Consider the following 18,001-nt stretch of genomic DNA (forward strand, 5'->3'; position numbering starts at 1 on the left):
TTATTTATATATAAATTATTTATATATAATATAAATTATGTATAAATGTATATACATGCAAAAAAAATTAATTAATACATGCATATGAGTGTATTTACATACAAAATAATTATACACAGTTCACACACATATATTATGCAAACACAAACTTTTATTTTGGATGCGATTAATTTTTTCCCCAGCACGAATATATATATATATATATATATATATATATATATATATATATATATATATATATAGGGGTGTAACAGTTCACAAAATTCACGGTTCGGTTCGGTACGATACAATTGTGTCACGGTATGGTTCGGTACGTTTTTGATACAGCAAAAAGAAAGAAATGCCAGAGGAATTTCCTTGATTTCTTTTTTTTATATTAAAACTAACATAGAAAAAAGAAAATCGAACAAAATTGTGATCTTTGTGTTGTAATGGTGTTTTTTAGCTGAGGACCTAAGTTAACTTCCGGTCTTTGTTGTGTATATCGGTCTGGCTGCGGTGCAATCTACAAACGCAGTTAAAGTCAAGGTGATGAGTAGACTGAAGTTGGGCTCAGGTGGTTGTGCTGCGGGATGTGTTTCCCACACATTTATTTATTTTTGGAGACTCGCCACAATTTTAAAACTGATCGATTTTCAAAAAGGCTTCGTTGAATAAACATGAGTAACGTAACGTTATGTACTGCATGTTTAATAATAATAATTCCTTACATTTATATGATTAAATATCAAAACGAGGCACGGGTGTTTTTATATCGCTATATTTCTGAAGTAGGACTTGCATGTTATATGCCTGATAAAGCAGCGTGTTAGCGTACCAGCTCTGCTTTGTTTACAGCTGTTACTGGGGAAACCTCTATATTTCTCGCGCTTTATGTCTATGCTTTAAAACATCTCCTGCTGGCAAAGACTGAATTTGCATTTTCATTAAGTCCGCCTGATCCACACAGCTAACATATTTTGTTTGTTATCAAAAAATATCTACTCTAGAGGGACTTGGCTGTTGTTATTGATTCTATTTGGAGTCTACCGGAAGTTAAGTTAGGTCGAACAAAAGCGCGCATGCGCAGTAACGTTTGTTTATGTTGATGCCGTTGAAACCGTCTATATATATATAAACAGCTGGCTATAAACTTAATTCTAGCATTCACTTTTCCAAATATTTCCCTGGCCATACTAGTCCCACTTAAATGATTATCCAAAACACATCCTAGATAACTGACTGATGTTTTATTAGTTAGCTTATTCAATGTATGTGAGCAGAGTTAAGTGGGACTAGAGCAGGGAGTGGAGTGGAGCCGTGTGATTTTGCATGGAGCTAGGAGCGGATTTTTTGAAAGTCTGAGCATTGATGTTTTCACTCGCTCCGAGAATGCTCACCTCTCTGTCATGAGCACAAATTATGCCAACTCATACATTAAACATAATTAATTCGCTTGACAGATATGTGGATCACATACGAAGGTTAAAATGGTGATGGACGAGTGCGGGAATTTAAAGCGTGTTGTAAATTGTACAGTTTGTTAATCTCTGCTTGAAACTAATGTGCTGCTACATTGATTCACACGGACAGAGCACACAAGCTTGTACATAATGCACAGAATGCACACATACATTAAGGAATGAAGAAAAAAGGAAAAGTTACAGCATATTCTTTCTGTTTCTGAAGTAACTACCCTCAGCTTCACCATAGTAAGCTAAGCGAGTTAAGCAGCCATTTAATATGGACTTGGGCTAATTACACTACGTTCCAATAAACCATGTTAAAATTATTCTTCTAGTATTATGTATTTATTTTTTGTTTAATATAATTTCTGAACAGAGCTATGATTTTTCAAGAATAGTGAAAAAATTTCGATGTGGAGCGATGAGTGGGAAATGGTAAACCCGTAGCAAAGTTGGAGCGAAGTAATTACTAAATGCTCGGAATGACGAGGGGACATTGTTGCCACTCCACTTCGCTTACATACTCTGGTTCATACCCTCAACTCTGACTACCAAATCATTGTTGCACTAATTAGTCATTAACTGTACTATTTCTCATGTGATGTCTTTCTCTCTGGAAACCACCTTTTAATGTACCACATCATCCTAACACAAATCCACATGAGATATACATTGTTCTAAAAACTATAGGGCATGAGATTGAAAATAAATTATAATTTGCGTAAACGTGCACTAAAGCACTTGCGAAATCAGTCCACAACCATGAAGCTTAAAGGGGGGGTGAAATGCTCGTTTTCACTCAATATCCTGTTAATCTTGAGTACCTATAGAGTAGTACTGCATCCTTCATAACTCCAAAAAGTCTTTAGTTTTATTATATTCATAAGAGAAAGATAGTCTGTACTGTTTTTTCCCGGAAAAACACGACCGACTGGAGGCGTGGCGTGTGGGCGGAGCTAAAGAATCACGTGCGCCAGTAGGCTTTTGTGTTGAGAGCGTTTGGAAGCTGACATTACCTTGAGGAAAAAAACATCATCCAAAACAAACCATGGCTAACAGTCAGATTCAGCCGTTTATTTATGATCCAGAATCAGATCCCGAGGCTGAAACTGAACGAGAGCAGCAGCAGCAACGACTCGCTCCGAGCGGGGCTCGAACCCGGGTCTCCGATGGGAGGCGGACGCACTAACAAGGAGGCAGAGATATTTTAAGCAGTTTTACTCACCGCCTGCGGTTCCAACACACGATCGTGACCCTTTTTCTATGGGATTGCATCATCCTTAAGAAATAAACGATACGCAAATCCGGCGTCAAACTGGGCCTTGTTTGTAAAACAAGCATTTTCGAAATGCAGGGAACAAACAAAAACACTTGCTCAACTCCGATGATGCTCCGTAAAAATAAACTCCATCCACTGGTCCCTTAATGCTGTTTTTTCTTTGGTAATCTGTGCAGGGTTGTCTTGCCCTGGCAACCAAAAACACACTCCTTTTGTGACATTTCGCGACGCTCTCGCTCTGATCAGTGATTGTCTGTGCTCAGCCTCTCATTGCTCTGCTATACGGGAGCGCGCGCTCTTCCGGGAGAAGTGCCCTTTAAGACCCATATAAGGAAATTCCGCTCCATCTAACGTCACACAGAGCCATACTCGAAAAAAACTTTCCGAAACTTGTGACAAACCGGAAGGAGTATTTTTGGAACAGAAATACTCCTTCAAACGTACAACTTAATTTTTGAAACTTTGTCCATGTTTAGCATGGGAATCCAACTCTTTAACAGTGTAAACAACTCAGTATGCATGAAATAGCATTTCACCCCCCCTTTAAAGGCGCATCCAGTGTTAACAGCATTACATTTTGCTTCTTGAGTAAGCGGTCTCCATTTTTCTGAAAAAATATGTGTGTAACTGTCTATTATAGTGAGTGAGAGTAAAACGTCTCATACACCTGATCTAGCGCTTTCTCTCTGGGATCAGGAGACTGCTCTGTGGTTTCTTTCCCCCGGAGAGAGGTCTCAATGCTGTACCTATCTTCCACTGAGGAGTGTAATATGGTGAGCATCAACCAGGATGAGACTGAAGACTTGCCACCTCAGTCCATCCAGTATGAGGAGCAGCTGGAGATAGTGACTAGGGCAGTGGCCAAACTTAAGATCGATTGGCCTGCAAAGAAGCAGGAAAGTTACCTTAAAAGCAAATTGGACGAGCATTTCCAAGGTGTCTAGATCATGGGGGAAACTGTTTTTATCATGCATCTTCAGCCCTACAATGACTGAGGGAGCATGGCTATCGGTGATGCCTCAGGTGGAAGAGATGCTTGCATTACCCACCAAGCTGCATAGAACATCTTTGGCTCTGGTGGGTAAAGCTTATGCTACAGTGGGTGAGAAGGTTGCTTGCTTAGGGATCTTGAAGAGGGTTAGGAGGTTGGTCCTACTATGTGAAAGAGCTCTGTTGGACTGCAGATTTTTTCTCTCTGGGCCACCAAAGAGATCTTGATGGCCTTGGAGAGACATCTCTGGCTGAAACTGTCTGAAATCAAGGATAAAGACAGGTTCTTCTTGTTGGACAACACACTAGTGCCTTCTGGCCTGTGTGGTGACTCAGTCAATTCTGTCATTGACAAATTTCAGGAGGCCAAAGAAGCAGGCAGTGGCGGCGGCAGCATTCCAGTACTTCCTCCATCATTGCCTCCAGCCATCTACCAGCTCCTCATACCATGAGAAACAAAGAGTCACCTCTCAAACTCCCCTGCAAAAAGTTTTTTGAGTCTGAGCACACTCCAGGTCGAAGTCTTTGAAGAAGAAGGTGGATTTGAGGACTGTGATTTTGGCTAAGAAGTCTTCGGCCAAGAAGTCCTGATGCCTATGTTGCTGAACTTCAGAGGGCAGGCCCATCTATGGAAGAGCCGTGTACACCTCATCATACAATGCCTGTCTCTTCTCAGTGCCCTAAAGAGATCAGTCTGTAAACTTTGCCACCACTGGTGCCTCAGAACACAGCGGTCTCCAGAAAGTGCAGTTTTCAGAGCTCACCTGGAAATGTATTGACTCTGAGAGCCTCGCATCCTCCAAGGAGGTTGTTAGAGAGGCTAATTTGGTTGTTTCCTGATGGTCATCTGCTTCAGGGCACAACATGACATGACACATTGTCTGCTGCATGCAGTTGTACAGATGTGTTTGCATTTCTCCCAATTATTTTGCAATTTACCCCAATGCATTTTTGAGCTTCCGGGTCACTACGTCATCCCATCTATGATGTCTGCCAATCTATTCCACTGATTTCACACATGCTTCATAGTATGGTCACACAGAGGTTTTTTCCAAAGAGTTTCCAACTCAGCATCTCATTCTCTTTGGGAAGCATGGGTAACCTAGAGACATTTTCAATGGATTTCATTTCATTCTCATTCTGATCTCTCATCAGAATTAGAATAAGCTTTATTCACCAAGTGTGTGCAAATACACAAGGAATTTGTTGTGGTTTTTAAGGAGCTCTTAGTGCATACATACTGTACATACGTACATACATGACATGAAAACAAAAAACAAAATTTGAATTAGTAAGAATTGAATTAGTAGTAAAAAACAAATAATAATAATAATAATGTGGTAAAATCTGGAGCAGAATATTTATGTACAGATTTGTGCATTATTTACTGTATAGTTGTATAAATGAAATATGCATATGTATTTACACATTACTTAAAAAGAAGCAATTGCTGGAAATGGAGAAATGAATTACAGAAAACAGGTAATAATTTCTGTGCTCTTTGTGCATAAAGAAGATCTGTAAAGTTGCAAAGACTAAAGTCTCAAATCCAAAGAGATTTTCTTAATAAAAGTTATGAGTCAACCACACTCCTAAAGCAGCTCATTATAACACGCCCCCACATGTCTACATCAAGATGTGGGAAGATTTGCATAACCCCACCCAAATGTTCATGGAGAAAAAAGAAGGCGTAACTTTTATTCTCACTGCCATGTTGTGGAGATGCTGTTTTTTGTTTTGAAAGTGAAACTACTTTGTTTGGCCTTCCAAAAGAGGACACAAATAGAAATCAGTGGTTAAGTTTTTACAACACTGTTAATATTTAGATGTACAGCCCATTTTACAGAGGACGAGAACCAGTATCCTACCAGTATCCTACAATGCTGTTTACACACAAAGGCTGTTTCTATAAAGTGGGGCAATTCCAACTTTGCCTTCCAAGGACAGTCTGGTGCTTCTGACTCACAGCCTGTAAGTACGATTACATATTTAAAGAATTTGCCACTGATGATTCAAACTCGAGTTTTGAAAAAAATAGTAGAGCTTATTGTTTGTCTTTTCTCTGATCACAAATGCAGACATGGTTTTGTTTACACAGCGCGATATACAACGCAGTGTGCAAATAGACAGTATAAGTCATTATAATCAGTAATTATGTCCCCACTGGATGCTGCAAATTCCTCTTTTGTAATGTGTTTTAATGGTTTTGTCTCATCAAGCCAGGACTTGGCATCACAGTATGTTAATGGGCGTAACATTTCTGTCACATGCTTGAGGCATTCAGCCAATCACAAAGCACTGAATAGCTGGCCAATCAGCGCACAACTCGCTTTTCAGAACAATGAGCTTTGTAAAAATGTATGCATTTCAGAAAGGCAGGGCATACATACTGAGCAACAATAATATATAGTATGTGAAATAAAAAAAAATAAAAATAAATAAATCCTTAAACTGCATAAACACATTGCATTACACCAAATTCACAAGATAATGTCATTGCTCCTCTCATACTATTGGTAGGCAAACTTATGGACTCAAAAGTGACATCAATCAGCAAGGTTTTTTTTTTATACATTTTTTTTTTTTTTATATAGGATTCTTTTTTACCGCTGCCAAATGCTGCACGCCGGAATTCAGCACAGTGCCGGAGAACTTTAAGCCCTGTAATCCTTTACATAGTGTTACATATTTATGAGTGTAATATAGCTATATCAGCTATAAATCTTGAGGATCTGTGCAGCACAGCCTGGTCCTAAATCAGATTTTTTTTTTTTTCTGAATTTACTTGGCACTGAGCTGGACAGCAATAAGTTATTCTCACTCTGTGAAGTGTTGGCCTTGAGTCAGAGGAAGAACATGCCGCCTCTGTGAGAACATTCCATCACATTCTACAGCTCCACTGGCATTCTGTTTCCATTCTTTTGTATTACCTTGCTCACTTTTTTGCATTAATCTGAGAATGCTTTGGGCTCCTGGTATTAGTCAGCCAGTGGCAATCAATGCACAAAATCCATTATGAGCCATTGATTTCATACCCTCAGTGGTCATATCTGCCAATGTCTACCAACAAGAAAGAAAATTACCTCAGAGCACAAATCACTGTCTTTGCGATTGGTAAATGTGGTTACAATGACTTCAACATAAGTGAGTTTTAAATTAGGCATCATTGTCATCCAGTGTGAATTCTTTGAGATTAAAAATTAGATCTGGAATATTTCTGGGAGCATAGGACACAGACAAATGTCTTAAGACAATTGCTAATGTGAAAAATATCACTTAAAATATTCCTTTAACCAAAGAGGAAAAATCAACAGTTCTATGTGGAACGTAATAGTTTCAGACCGAATAGAGTCCAACTATAGACTGTTTAACCACAGAAGAGCTTCAGAGATTTGTCTTTTCAGAAAAGTTCTTAAGCATGTCATGCTGCACTGAACATTTCCCTGAAAGTCTGCTGTTAAAAGCTCAGTGTTTGTGCAACCTTGGCAAATACAGGCAAAGACAAACCATTGTATATATGTAACAAAGTGGAGCGCATCTAAAACCAGAGGTAAAGCACAGACAATGAACAAGAGGCTAGTACTCTGCAATAATAAGAACTTGTATACACGATCAACTTTTGAAAAGTGAAAACACACGCACACACACACACGCACACACACACACACACACACACACGCACACACACACACACACACACACACACACACACACATATATATATATATTTGCAATAGCACCCAGTTCTCTGTGGCGCTCTCACATCTTACTTCTAGGGCTAAAAGATAAATAAAAATCATCTAAGGAAAGTGTAGGAAATTCATTAATCTCAATCTCAATCCATCTGCCCATGTGTTTCTATGAACTTGCTGGATAATCAGATGTTCTGCAGTAGCAGCCCTTGTTTTTCATTAGCACAACATGATGAAATAAGTGCACCAACACATTGGCATAAAAAAACAAAAAACAAAAAAACACTTTTTTTCCAGTGAAAAATACTTCTTCAAAGGACGTTCACAAGAAATTCTGGGGTGAATCTGAGATCTGAGGGTTGTGTGTGTTTAAATAGGGGAATACATTAAAATAATTTGTAAACAGTGCCAGAGCAGAATGTAGCAAATACTGCATAATATACATATTCATGTATGCAAACCGCATTAGCTGCAGTTCTTAATCCAGGAGGTTCCATAAGCCTTAGTATTTAAATCTGATGAAATTACAAGATGTATGGCGCCCTAAGTGGGAATACTTGGAAGAACTTTTATGCATAGCAACATAATCATAAAATACACAACCCCAAGAAATGCATGGTATATACATGATACAGTAAAAGACTGGTGTAGAACTGATGAAGGTTAATACTATACTTTTTCTTATCCAGCAATGACAGTATGCAAAGTTACTATTATTATTTTTTTACTTTAATATTTATATATTATATAGATTGTTATATATATTACAGTCTCAGGAAAAAGGCCAAAAGTCCAACTATTTACTAGGGTTAGGGGTAAAAATAGATACAGCATTGTGATATTTTCCGGGGCAATACTGTATACACGGATGCCAAGTATTATCCTGTTTGGTAGAATAATAAAATACATTTCTTAATAGCCCACTAGATGGTTGTGTTGGATTTTTTTCATGCCAGCTGGTTCACCTTCTGCATACAGTAAGTTAGTAAAATAAAGATGGCAGCAGATATAAGACTACTGTATGTTTTATTTATTTAAAATTTAACAGTAATTTACTTTTAAATGCCCCAATTTTTGAAGGGTCTGCACTAGGGCTGCACGTTTAATCGAATGCAATTGTCATGCATAGCTTGTCAGTAAAGCCGGTTCTGTGATTAGTAATAAATCTCCAGTATCAGTAAAACTCTTGTGAATAGATTGCTTTTTGCACTTTTTCTGAGAGTATTTATAAATATTTTACATTGTAAGCATATATATATATATATATATATATATATATATATATATATATATATATATATAATTTTTTTTTTTTTTTTACATAAATTTTCTTCCTTGTATGCATTCTCTTTACAGGTATATCTGTCAGCATCTCCACCTTCAGTCTGGTGGCCATTGCCATTGAAAGATACAGCGCCATCTGCAACCCGCTGAAGTCCAGGGCATGGCAGACCCGTTCTCATGCCTACAAGGTCATTGCTGCCACATGGATAGTCTCTGTGGGTATCATGGTGCCCTATCCTGTGTTTAGTGTACTGGTGCCATTCAACAAGCCAGACAACATCACAGCTCACATGTGCAGGCTTGATTGGCCCATCAGTCAGGTGGAACAGACTTGGTGAGTCTTTTGGCTACATTACTTGTCTTAACATTGAAAAAAAAGAAAAAAAGAAAAAAGAAGGTTTATGTATATATATATACAGCCTATTAAATGTAAAAAAAAAAAAAAAAAAATTAAGGCTTTAAATTGTACTTTAATGTTGGATGGCTTTAATTAATGGCTAAAACTGAGGGTGTAATGCATTTAATAGGGACATCAGTAGCAGTACTGGCCTTCATTAATAATTGGCTATTTAGTAAAAAGATTTAAACACACATTTAAAATATACCATCTTAATGTTGTTCAGTGTGAAATCATGACAATATAAAAGTGATTAAATACATAAAAATGTATAGTTAATTAGGCAAACTAAAAAATAACAATAATCAATTGAAAGCATACACACACACACACACACATATATTCTGTGTCTGTGTGAGAGGAAATAACTTTCTATACCAGCAGGCGGTAGTAGTCAATATTTGTCATTCAAAAAGAAAAGGCTAAACTAGGACTGCGCGTATACGAACCTTGAACAAAGCAGTGCTTGTGTAGCATTTTGAATATGTATCATGTTAATCACTTTCTTCATTCTAGACGGCCACGTTGTTATGAAACTATTTGCATTTTGGTATGCTCAGGTAAGATGACAAAATTTCAAGCACTTCTATGTGTGTTCTCTTAAGTTCATCATTTGTTTGCTTTTATAATGTTAGCTTTTCTTCTAATGCTAAGATGAATCAGAGTGACCTTTCTCACTGACCTTTCTCACTAATTTCAACAAATTACCATAAGCAAACATAAGCAAAGACACTGCATCCATTGTGTCTGTCATGTTTTCTCACTAACATGGCCCAAATTGTAAATTCATAGCTTGATGAAATCCTAGTTCTCCACTCATTATTCTGAATTTGTGGTGGCATTCATGTGCAAGTAACATTGCAAATACATGTGATCTAACTCTCATTAGAAAATTAGTAGACCCTTACAGGTTAAGGTTAAGTTTAGGATTAGTAGAAAAAGATGATGATACTCCAATAATGACTGGTAGTTGAAATGTAGTTGCAAAATTACTTTTATTTAGTATATGTCTAAAGTGGACTATTGCATAATAATAATATAAAAAATAAATAAACTAATAAAAAACTATCCAGTCTGAACTGCACTATCTTTTATTGTAACACACATATTCTTGTATATGTGGTTTATTGGTACTACCATAGGTAATGGTAATGGTTTTCATCCTGTACAAACAGTATTTTCTATCCCCTTTTATATATATATTTATGGATCAGTTTGTGTTCATTTCTATACAGAAAGGGTGTGAGAGGAAAGATGACATGTCCAACAAGCATTTCCTGCTAATACAGTGAATAAAAGTGAGACAACCACAATCACAACCACGATGTATAGCAAGGACAAATGGCAGGATAAATAGCATAAACCAGAGCCTGGAAATTCATGCTGGTTTAAGCTGGTCTGTAAACAGGGGACCTGCTGTCAGGACTCGGCTCTAAATAAGTTCAAAATGCATAACAAGAGCTCATTAATTTTGAAGCTGAAGTCCAAACCTCTATATTCATGTATAAATATTTTATATTCATGTTCCCTCTCTGTTCAGACATTCATGTCAGATGCATCAAATCACTGAACAAGTCCCTCACACAAATCACAGCCTGCTGGTTCAAGTCATGGTCAGAGACTGGCTCAGAAGGAAGTTAAGCTCCAGGGGGCTCGGATTTGTGACTTTTATGCAACTGAATAAACAGATAAAGTGATCATGATGCTCTAGGAAATCTTATTTATTTATTTATTTATTTTTTACATTTTAGCAGGATTGAACACTCCTAATGTACACATACACCAGCTGCATTTAATGACTGACTGTGTCCCACCAGATATAAAGAATCAGAAAACCACTGATATTGATACAACCCAAACCAGTTCATTTAAATGAGCTTTATCTATCAATATTTTTTGTCACATTTTTACATGTGATGTAATGCAGCACTCCGTAAATTAATTTCTCTTGCATGAGTTTATATAAAGCTGTAAACCTTTATCTCACCTTACTATGTATTGTAAATATGCGTGGTTGTATATAAGTGTTTGTTTGTTTTTGTGAAAAGTGGGGACATCCCATAGGCGTAATGGTTTTTATAATGTAGAAACTGTATATTCTATCGCCCTTCACCAACCCTACCCCTACCCCTAACCCTCACAGCAACTTTGTGCATGTTTACTTTCTCAAAAAAACTCATTCTGTATGATTTATAAGCATTTTGAAAAATGGGGACATGGGTTATATCCTCAAAAGTCACCCTCTCCTTGTAATACCTGTGTCATACCCATGTCATTATACAAAGTTGTGTCCTGATATGTCACAAAAACATGCCCACACACACACACACACAAACACACACATACATATTTTGCATAAGGGTTTCCATCTCACTACCCATGATATTGGTTTTGTTTGCTTTGTGCAAATAAGAAAAAAAAATTCTTGCTACACGCAGGCATTGGAGATCACACATTATACATTTGTTTTGCATAAATAGGGGCTTCCCAGTATTACACCCTCCTCTCTTACATCCACTTTGTATGGATTAGTGTTGCTTTTATTTCCTTTGTGCTGGAGCTTGTAATGAATTTGAAAGCCACACAGGAAACAAGAAGAAAGAAAAGTGTCTTTGATATCAGAGAAGTGCAGCACAGAAAGGAGCTGCACACCCAAAGCTGTCTGATAGATGAAAAGATCAGAGGAACAGACTACCAGAGATGCTTTCAGGGAACAGTCCCATACTTTCATTTGAATATTAGAAAATATTATCATATGGGGTAGAGCTGTTTAATTTAAAGTTTGACATTCAAGTATTGCATTGTCTTTTTGTATGCCAGAGCTGATCATCTGACTACATTATTTTAAATACCGTGTGACTGAATCTGAAGCTTGTGTTGTTCATTGCAGTTAATTTAAATAGATGCAAAAGCTACAGTAGTTAAACAATACTATAATGCCGTTTTACTGAATATCACCATTTCTGCAAGTAATCAAAACAATCAATAACATTTAGAATTCAGTAGAACAGTTACGTTTGTGAGACTTTTGGAATACTGTCTCTGTAATTATTGTGTACATACTGCTCATGGAGGTAACTGAAACTATCTTAGCCAATCAGATTAGAGGACTGATACTAAATTTTGACTAAATTAATTTCAGAAACTTCAGAATTTCAATCGAACCTTAGATCTTTTTTGAAAAATGGTACCAAAACAGATCAGGACTGTGTTCCCAAAAGTGTTGTAAGCCTAAGTAGACAATTGAGAGTTAATGGGGCATCAAATTATGTAATGGTTTATCCCATATTTATATTATAAAACCCTTATTGGGTTTTCCGACTCTCCCTCCATTGTGTATGTATTGTATTTTGTTTTTCTTGTATTGTATATATTTTTATGTAAATAAATAAACTAAATCTACTTAAGCTTATCTTTTGGAAAACACAGCGCAGTACAGTATCACTAGTGATTTATTCTAATTTGTCCACTACTGACTTGTTTTTTGGTTTACATACTGTTTATTACATTTTGGTTCCATTATCTGCATACACAGTACATTTCACTGACATATATTTTGCTCTTTCTCTCTCTGTTAGGTACGTCCTGTTGCTCTTCATTCTGTTCTTCATCCCAGGTGTGGTGATGATAATTGCCTATGGTCTCATATCCAGAGAACTTTATAGAGGGATTCAATTTGAACTGGAGCAGAAGAAAGACTCTAGTGGTATGAACCATTTTCTTAAGCCTTCACACCACAACATCAGTTATTCCTCAAAGCAATGAGTTGATGTTCTCAAAGTCTCAAAAGACTTTTCTGTTCTCTCTCCATTTGTGAGAGAGTCTGCTTGACCCATGTGTCCCATGGCGAGGACTGAATGCACTAAGGTCATGCTAAGTACTATCCTGGGCATTAAAGCTGTTGTACTGGATGTAAGTTCATTCAGGGAAAAGCTTTAGACAACTTCAGTTAGGTGTAAAGATGTACGTATGGGGGCATTTCAATTAGACATCCAGAGGTATCTTTTATTAGAAGTATTCTTCAAAAAGTATTACCTTGTGCAATGGCTGTGATCTAAAAATTAGGGACATGCAAAACCAGGTCTTATATATTTAAATAAGATTCTGGTTATACAGGTTGTTATTTGCACTATGTAACTCTCTTGTATCCGGTGCATACGGAGTGTTACAAGATACTTTATATATAAATGAGCTAATGCATCCTCTTTATGTTGTTTTGCCCTGCCAAACCTACATTATGCCATCTGCATTTTACCTCAGTGTCAATAGATTTATCTGGTGTCTTTGGACAGCACAATGAACAGGTTATCGCATGCTCAAGGACTTTCATGCTTAGTAAATAAGTAATAATATACTGTATAATCTATTTTTTGCAACACTGCAAACCTGCAGTTCAGAAATGTGGATATTTTATTTATATATGCAACATTATTAAAACAACATATATACATACATACATATACATACGTATACACACACACACACACACACACACACATATATATATATATATATATATATATATATGTATATATACTCAACCAACAACTTAGGTATACAGGTACCTTGCTAGTACCAGATTGGACCTCATCGCAAAGGTGCTAAAATGGATTCAGATTTGGTGACTTTGGGGGCCATTTTAGTATGAAGATGAAACCAGTCAAGAAACCAGATTGAGATGATTTGAGCTTAGTGACATGCCACATAATTCTGTTGGAAAAACTGTAGTCATAACCAAATGGGTACACTATGGTCATAAAAGGAAGGACATGGTCAGCAACAAAACTCAGGTAGGCTGTGGCATTTAAATAATGTTATTTTGGTACTGAAGGGACCCAAGTATGCTAAGAAAATATTCCCTACAACATTAGACCACCACCACTAGCCTGAAATGTTGATACAAGGCAGGATGGATCCATGCTTTCATGTTGCTTACACTACATTCTGGCCCTACCATCCGACTGTCCCATCAGAAATTGAAACTCACCAAAGTAGGTGACCTTTTGCAAGCCTTCTGTTGTCCAGTTTTGTTGAGCCCATGGGAATTGTAGCCTCTGTTTCCTGTTCTTAACTTACTGGAGTTGCAGCCAGTGTGGTCTTCTGCTGCTGTGGATTGGTTATTTGAGTTACTGTTGCCTTTCTATCAGCTCAAAACAACTCTGGCCATTCTACTCTGACCTCTTGCCCACAGAACTGACGGTCACTGGATATTTTCTATTTTTTTTTTTGACCATTCTCTATAAACCCTGAAGATGGTTGTGTGTGAAAATGTTAGTGGATCAGCATTTTTTGAAATTCTCAGACCAGCCCGTCTGGCACCAATAACCATGCCACATTCAAAGTCACTCAAATAACCTTTCTTTTGCTTTCTTATACTTGACTGATACTTGCTTTCTGATACTGATACCATGGCTGCATCCAAAAACTGAAAAATGCTGCCTTTGGAGGACACATATTAAGGTAGGAATACATTAAGGCACACCCGAATTCATTGTTTGATTCAGTTCCTGCTGAGATGCCTTCATCTGGCCGATTTTTGAATGCAGCTTAGATGTATCCTTCGCTGCCTTTGGTATCCCACAATCATGTGTGTTCAATTTTATGACAGTTGAGCCAAAAAATAAAGATGGCATCTGAAAGTTGTGGTCGTTGGTCAGTTTGTGTGTAAATGTACGTTTTTGATCAATGTTTTCCACTGTTGAAGGTAATTTCTAGCGAAAAATGAATATTGCAGTAATGAAATATTCACTTAGTTATCACCAAAGCTCTCTATATTTTGCTGTAGATTATTAAACCATTACTCTGCCTCAGAAGCCTGTCCAAAATCAGTTTTATGACTTGCTTTCATGCAAATTCGCTGCCTGCAAAGTCATTGCCTGATACGGAAGCGAGTCAGCTGCCTAAATTTTCACATGCAGTTTAGTTTATTAGGCTAAACTACCTAATTAAGTGCCTGGTGAGTGTATATATATGTTAAATATATGAAATAGTTTCAATTTCTAATAGGTTTCATATTTGTTTTTACTTTATATAACAATATATTTAATATATAGAAATGTAATACAGTACACGTACATACTGTTTATTACATTTGCATAAAAGCTTTGAATTCAAGACTGTTGGTCAGAGGTCTTCTCATTATACAGATTCAAGAGTCAGAATTTAGTGAACATTCATATGCAACAGAATGTGAAATTTCTTCTGATTTCTTGTGTTCGGATGGGTATGAATAGAGTGCAAACTCTAGTGTGACTGCAGCTAAACAGACATACCACCAATATGATTTTGTAAAAAAACCACTTTTGTTTCTTTGATGTATAGGCGTAAAGAATGGGTTGAACAGCGCACTGTCTTCTGGCCATGATGAGAGTGATGGATGTTATATCCAGGTCCCAAAGAAGCCCCCTGCTATGGAACTTTCTGCTCTGACCACCTCTGGCACTGTAAAAGCGGACCGTCCACGGAGCAACACCTCAGAGGCAAAGCTAATTGCCAAGAAACGAGTGATCCGTATGCTGATCATTATAGTTGCCATGTTCTTTGTATGCTGGATGCCTCTATACTCTGCCAACACCTGGAAGGCTTTCGACCAAAAGTCAGCTCAGAGCGCACTTTCTGGAGCCCCCATCTCCTTCATTCAACTGCTGTCCTACACCTCAGCCTGTGTCAATCCCATCATCTACTGCTTCATGAACACCCGCTTTCGCAAGGCTCTCTTGGCCACCTTTGGGTGTTGCAGGCGGCCATGCAAGAACAGGAAGAAGAGGAGGGAAGGTGATGATGAGATCACAGGAGTCACAGGGGCATCCATAACAAGGTTCAATTATACCACCGTTAGCACGGTAGGACCGTGTTAGCATTAGCATTGCAGGTGTCTCCAGTTTGATCCATTAGCTGTGTACTTGTGATATGTACTACTTGTTTAAGAGTTCAGATCACCAGATGTGTTCTTCTTTTTCATGGTGGCAACATGCTTTGTTCAATGTGTCAGTTTTCGTTTTTTTATTTGGAAAAGAATACCTCATTTGTCTGTTCTTTCTGTGGCAAACTGTCGTTCTATGGTTGTGTCTTCAATTTATATCATTGTGATAAAATCAAAAGGTGCGGTACACGTGATGTGCAAAGATGTAGCTTTATTTTTATTGTTTAAGATCTTTAGAGAACTTTTCAGAGGATGATCTTATCCTGCAAAGGAAGTGTACATAGGCAAATAGCATAGAAATATTCCTTGTATCTTCAATGTTATGGAACCAAATATTGCATGTTGCATGATCAAACAAAAGACTATATACTGTACTTATAGAAAGCTGCTTTCTGTCTACAAAATGGTATGTTTTATTGTCTATTTTGAGTGTTGTAATGTAGCATCTGTATTTTGTTCTCTGTTTTATTAAAATGCTATAATGGCATCTTTATCGTAATGAGCTTTGCTTAAATAGCACCACTGAGAGTCCTTCTTTTGTATAATCTTTTTGTAGGAGATTTGTAGGAGACAATGTTTAATTTGTGCTCCTCTTTTTCTGATGTAAATCTCTTACAAGTTATACTACATGAAGATGTATCAGGTGGGGAAGGCAATTCAGTCTTCAATGGAATCAACAGTCTCTTGGAAACCTTCACCTCATTTGAAGTGATGCCATGGTCAGCACTGCCAAGCTGCATGACAGGTTGGAAATTGCAATGCCCTGGCACTAGAGATGCGAAAGGGAAATAATAAACTGTAGCGGGAAGTTTGATGTGATTGCGTTAGAGGCACTAATGTTCTAATAGTTTTCTCAGACAAACACTGCCCCCCCCCAAAAGAAATAATAATAATAAAATAAGCAAACCTTCCAGTCTATCTCAAATTGCATTGCTCTAATCGATTTCTTACTTATTGCTGAAGCTGATGAGACATCTGGGATATTCCAATTTCTCGCCTGGCCCCCAACGAACCCTCTCTGAAAATATGAAAGGAGATAAGCTCTTGTTTGTACTGAAATTAATTTATTCAGCGGTTCATGCTAAACATGAAAGCTGGATTTGCAAAGCGAAACCAAGTGTTTTAAAATTCAACCTCAAAAGGACTGAACACACATGAGATGTTTGTGTGCTTATACTGAGTTTATCTTATCCACTGAACTGCTGAAACGCCTGAATGGCCATATTTGATAAAAGTAAGCCTTCAAAACATTTTCGTTACTTTAAATAAACATTAACTTAAAATATTTGTACATGCTAAGGCAATGTTTATGATTTTAATTTAATTTAACTTCAAAAATACAATAAATAAATTATAAAATTTATTTAAAAATAAATAAAAATTAAAAAATTAATAAAATAAAATATGAATTAAAAATACACAGACATATACAAAAACCCATATAGAAACATATACAAAAAAAGAAATGACTTCAACTAAAATGTTAATTTTGAGAAATTTGTAAAAAAAAAAAAAACCTTGTACAGTGGCCAAATGATTATTTTATAGGCATTTTAGGACCAATTCACTTGTGTTACTTTTTCTGTCTAAATAAATATGCTAACTGCATAAAATTATCAATGAAAAAAAAAAAAACATCTCTCTGTTTCACCTTTCTTCTCACCTCCTCAATGGATTTGGGGGTCAGCACCAGAATTCACAGCTTCATGAATTGTTTATGTGTCCCCCAGGATATATAGTGAAAAAATATATCATCAGTTCTCACACATGCCCACCCTTATTACCTCTTTCTTTTCTGTCTGCTTCTCTCTCTTGATTATCTCTCCCTTCTTACAATTTTTCTTTTCCCTCTCTCCATTTTCTCTAAAGTACCAACTGGATATGTGGCAGACCTGTATCAAACCCAAGTCTTGGGGATAAACAGAGAGTGCTATTTCTCACTCAGGCACACAAACTGTCTGCTAAGCAACTGCTGTTATTTCTCTTGGTGTC

General features: G+C 37.0%; 1 protein-coding gene across 1 annotated transcript in view; it reads left to right on the forward strand.

The window, feature by feature from the left end:
- The window catches only part of LOC113105403 (cholecystokinin receptor-like), a 36,748-nt gene extending 20,302 nt beyond the window's left edge, over positions 1–16,446 (forward strand). The window contains exons 3-5 of the mRNA XM_026266450.1: positions 8,763–9,024; positions 12,666–12,793; positions 15,409–16,446. Of these exons, the coding sequence (XP_026122235.1) occupies positions 8,763–9,024; positions 12,666–12,793; positions 15,409–15,944 (926 nt within the window). The 3' untranslated portion in view covers positions 15,945–16,446. The remainder of the gene's footprint in view (positions 1–8,762; positions 9,025–12,665; positions 12,794–15,408) is intronic.
- The last annotated feature ends 1,555 nt before the right edge of the window (positions 16,447–18,001 follow it).

This window comes from Carassius auratus, chromosome 1 (genome assembly GCF_003368295.1).
Source record: "Carassius auratus strain Wakin chromosome 1, ASM336829v1, whole genome shotgun sequence".
Lineage (NCBI taxonomy): Eukaryota > Metazoa > Chordata > Actinopteri > Cypriniformes > Cyprinidae > Carassius > Carassius auratus.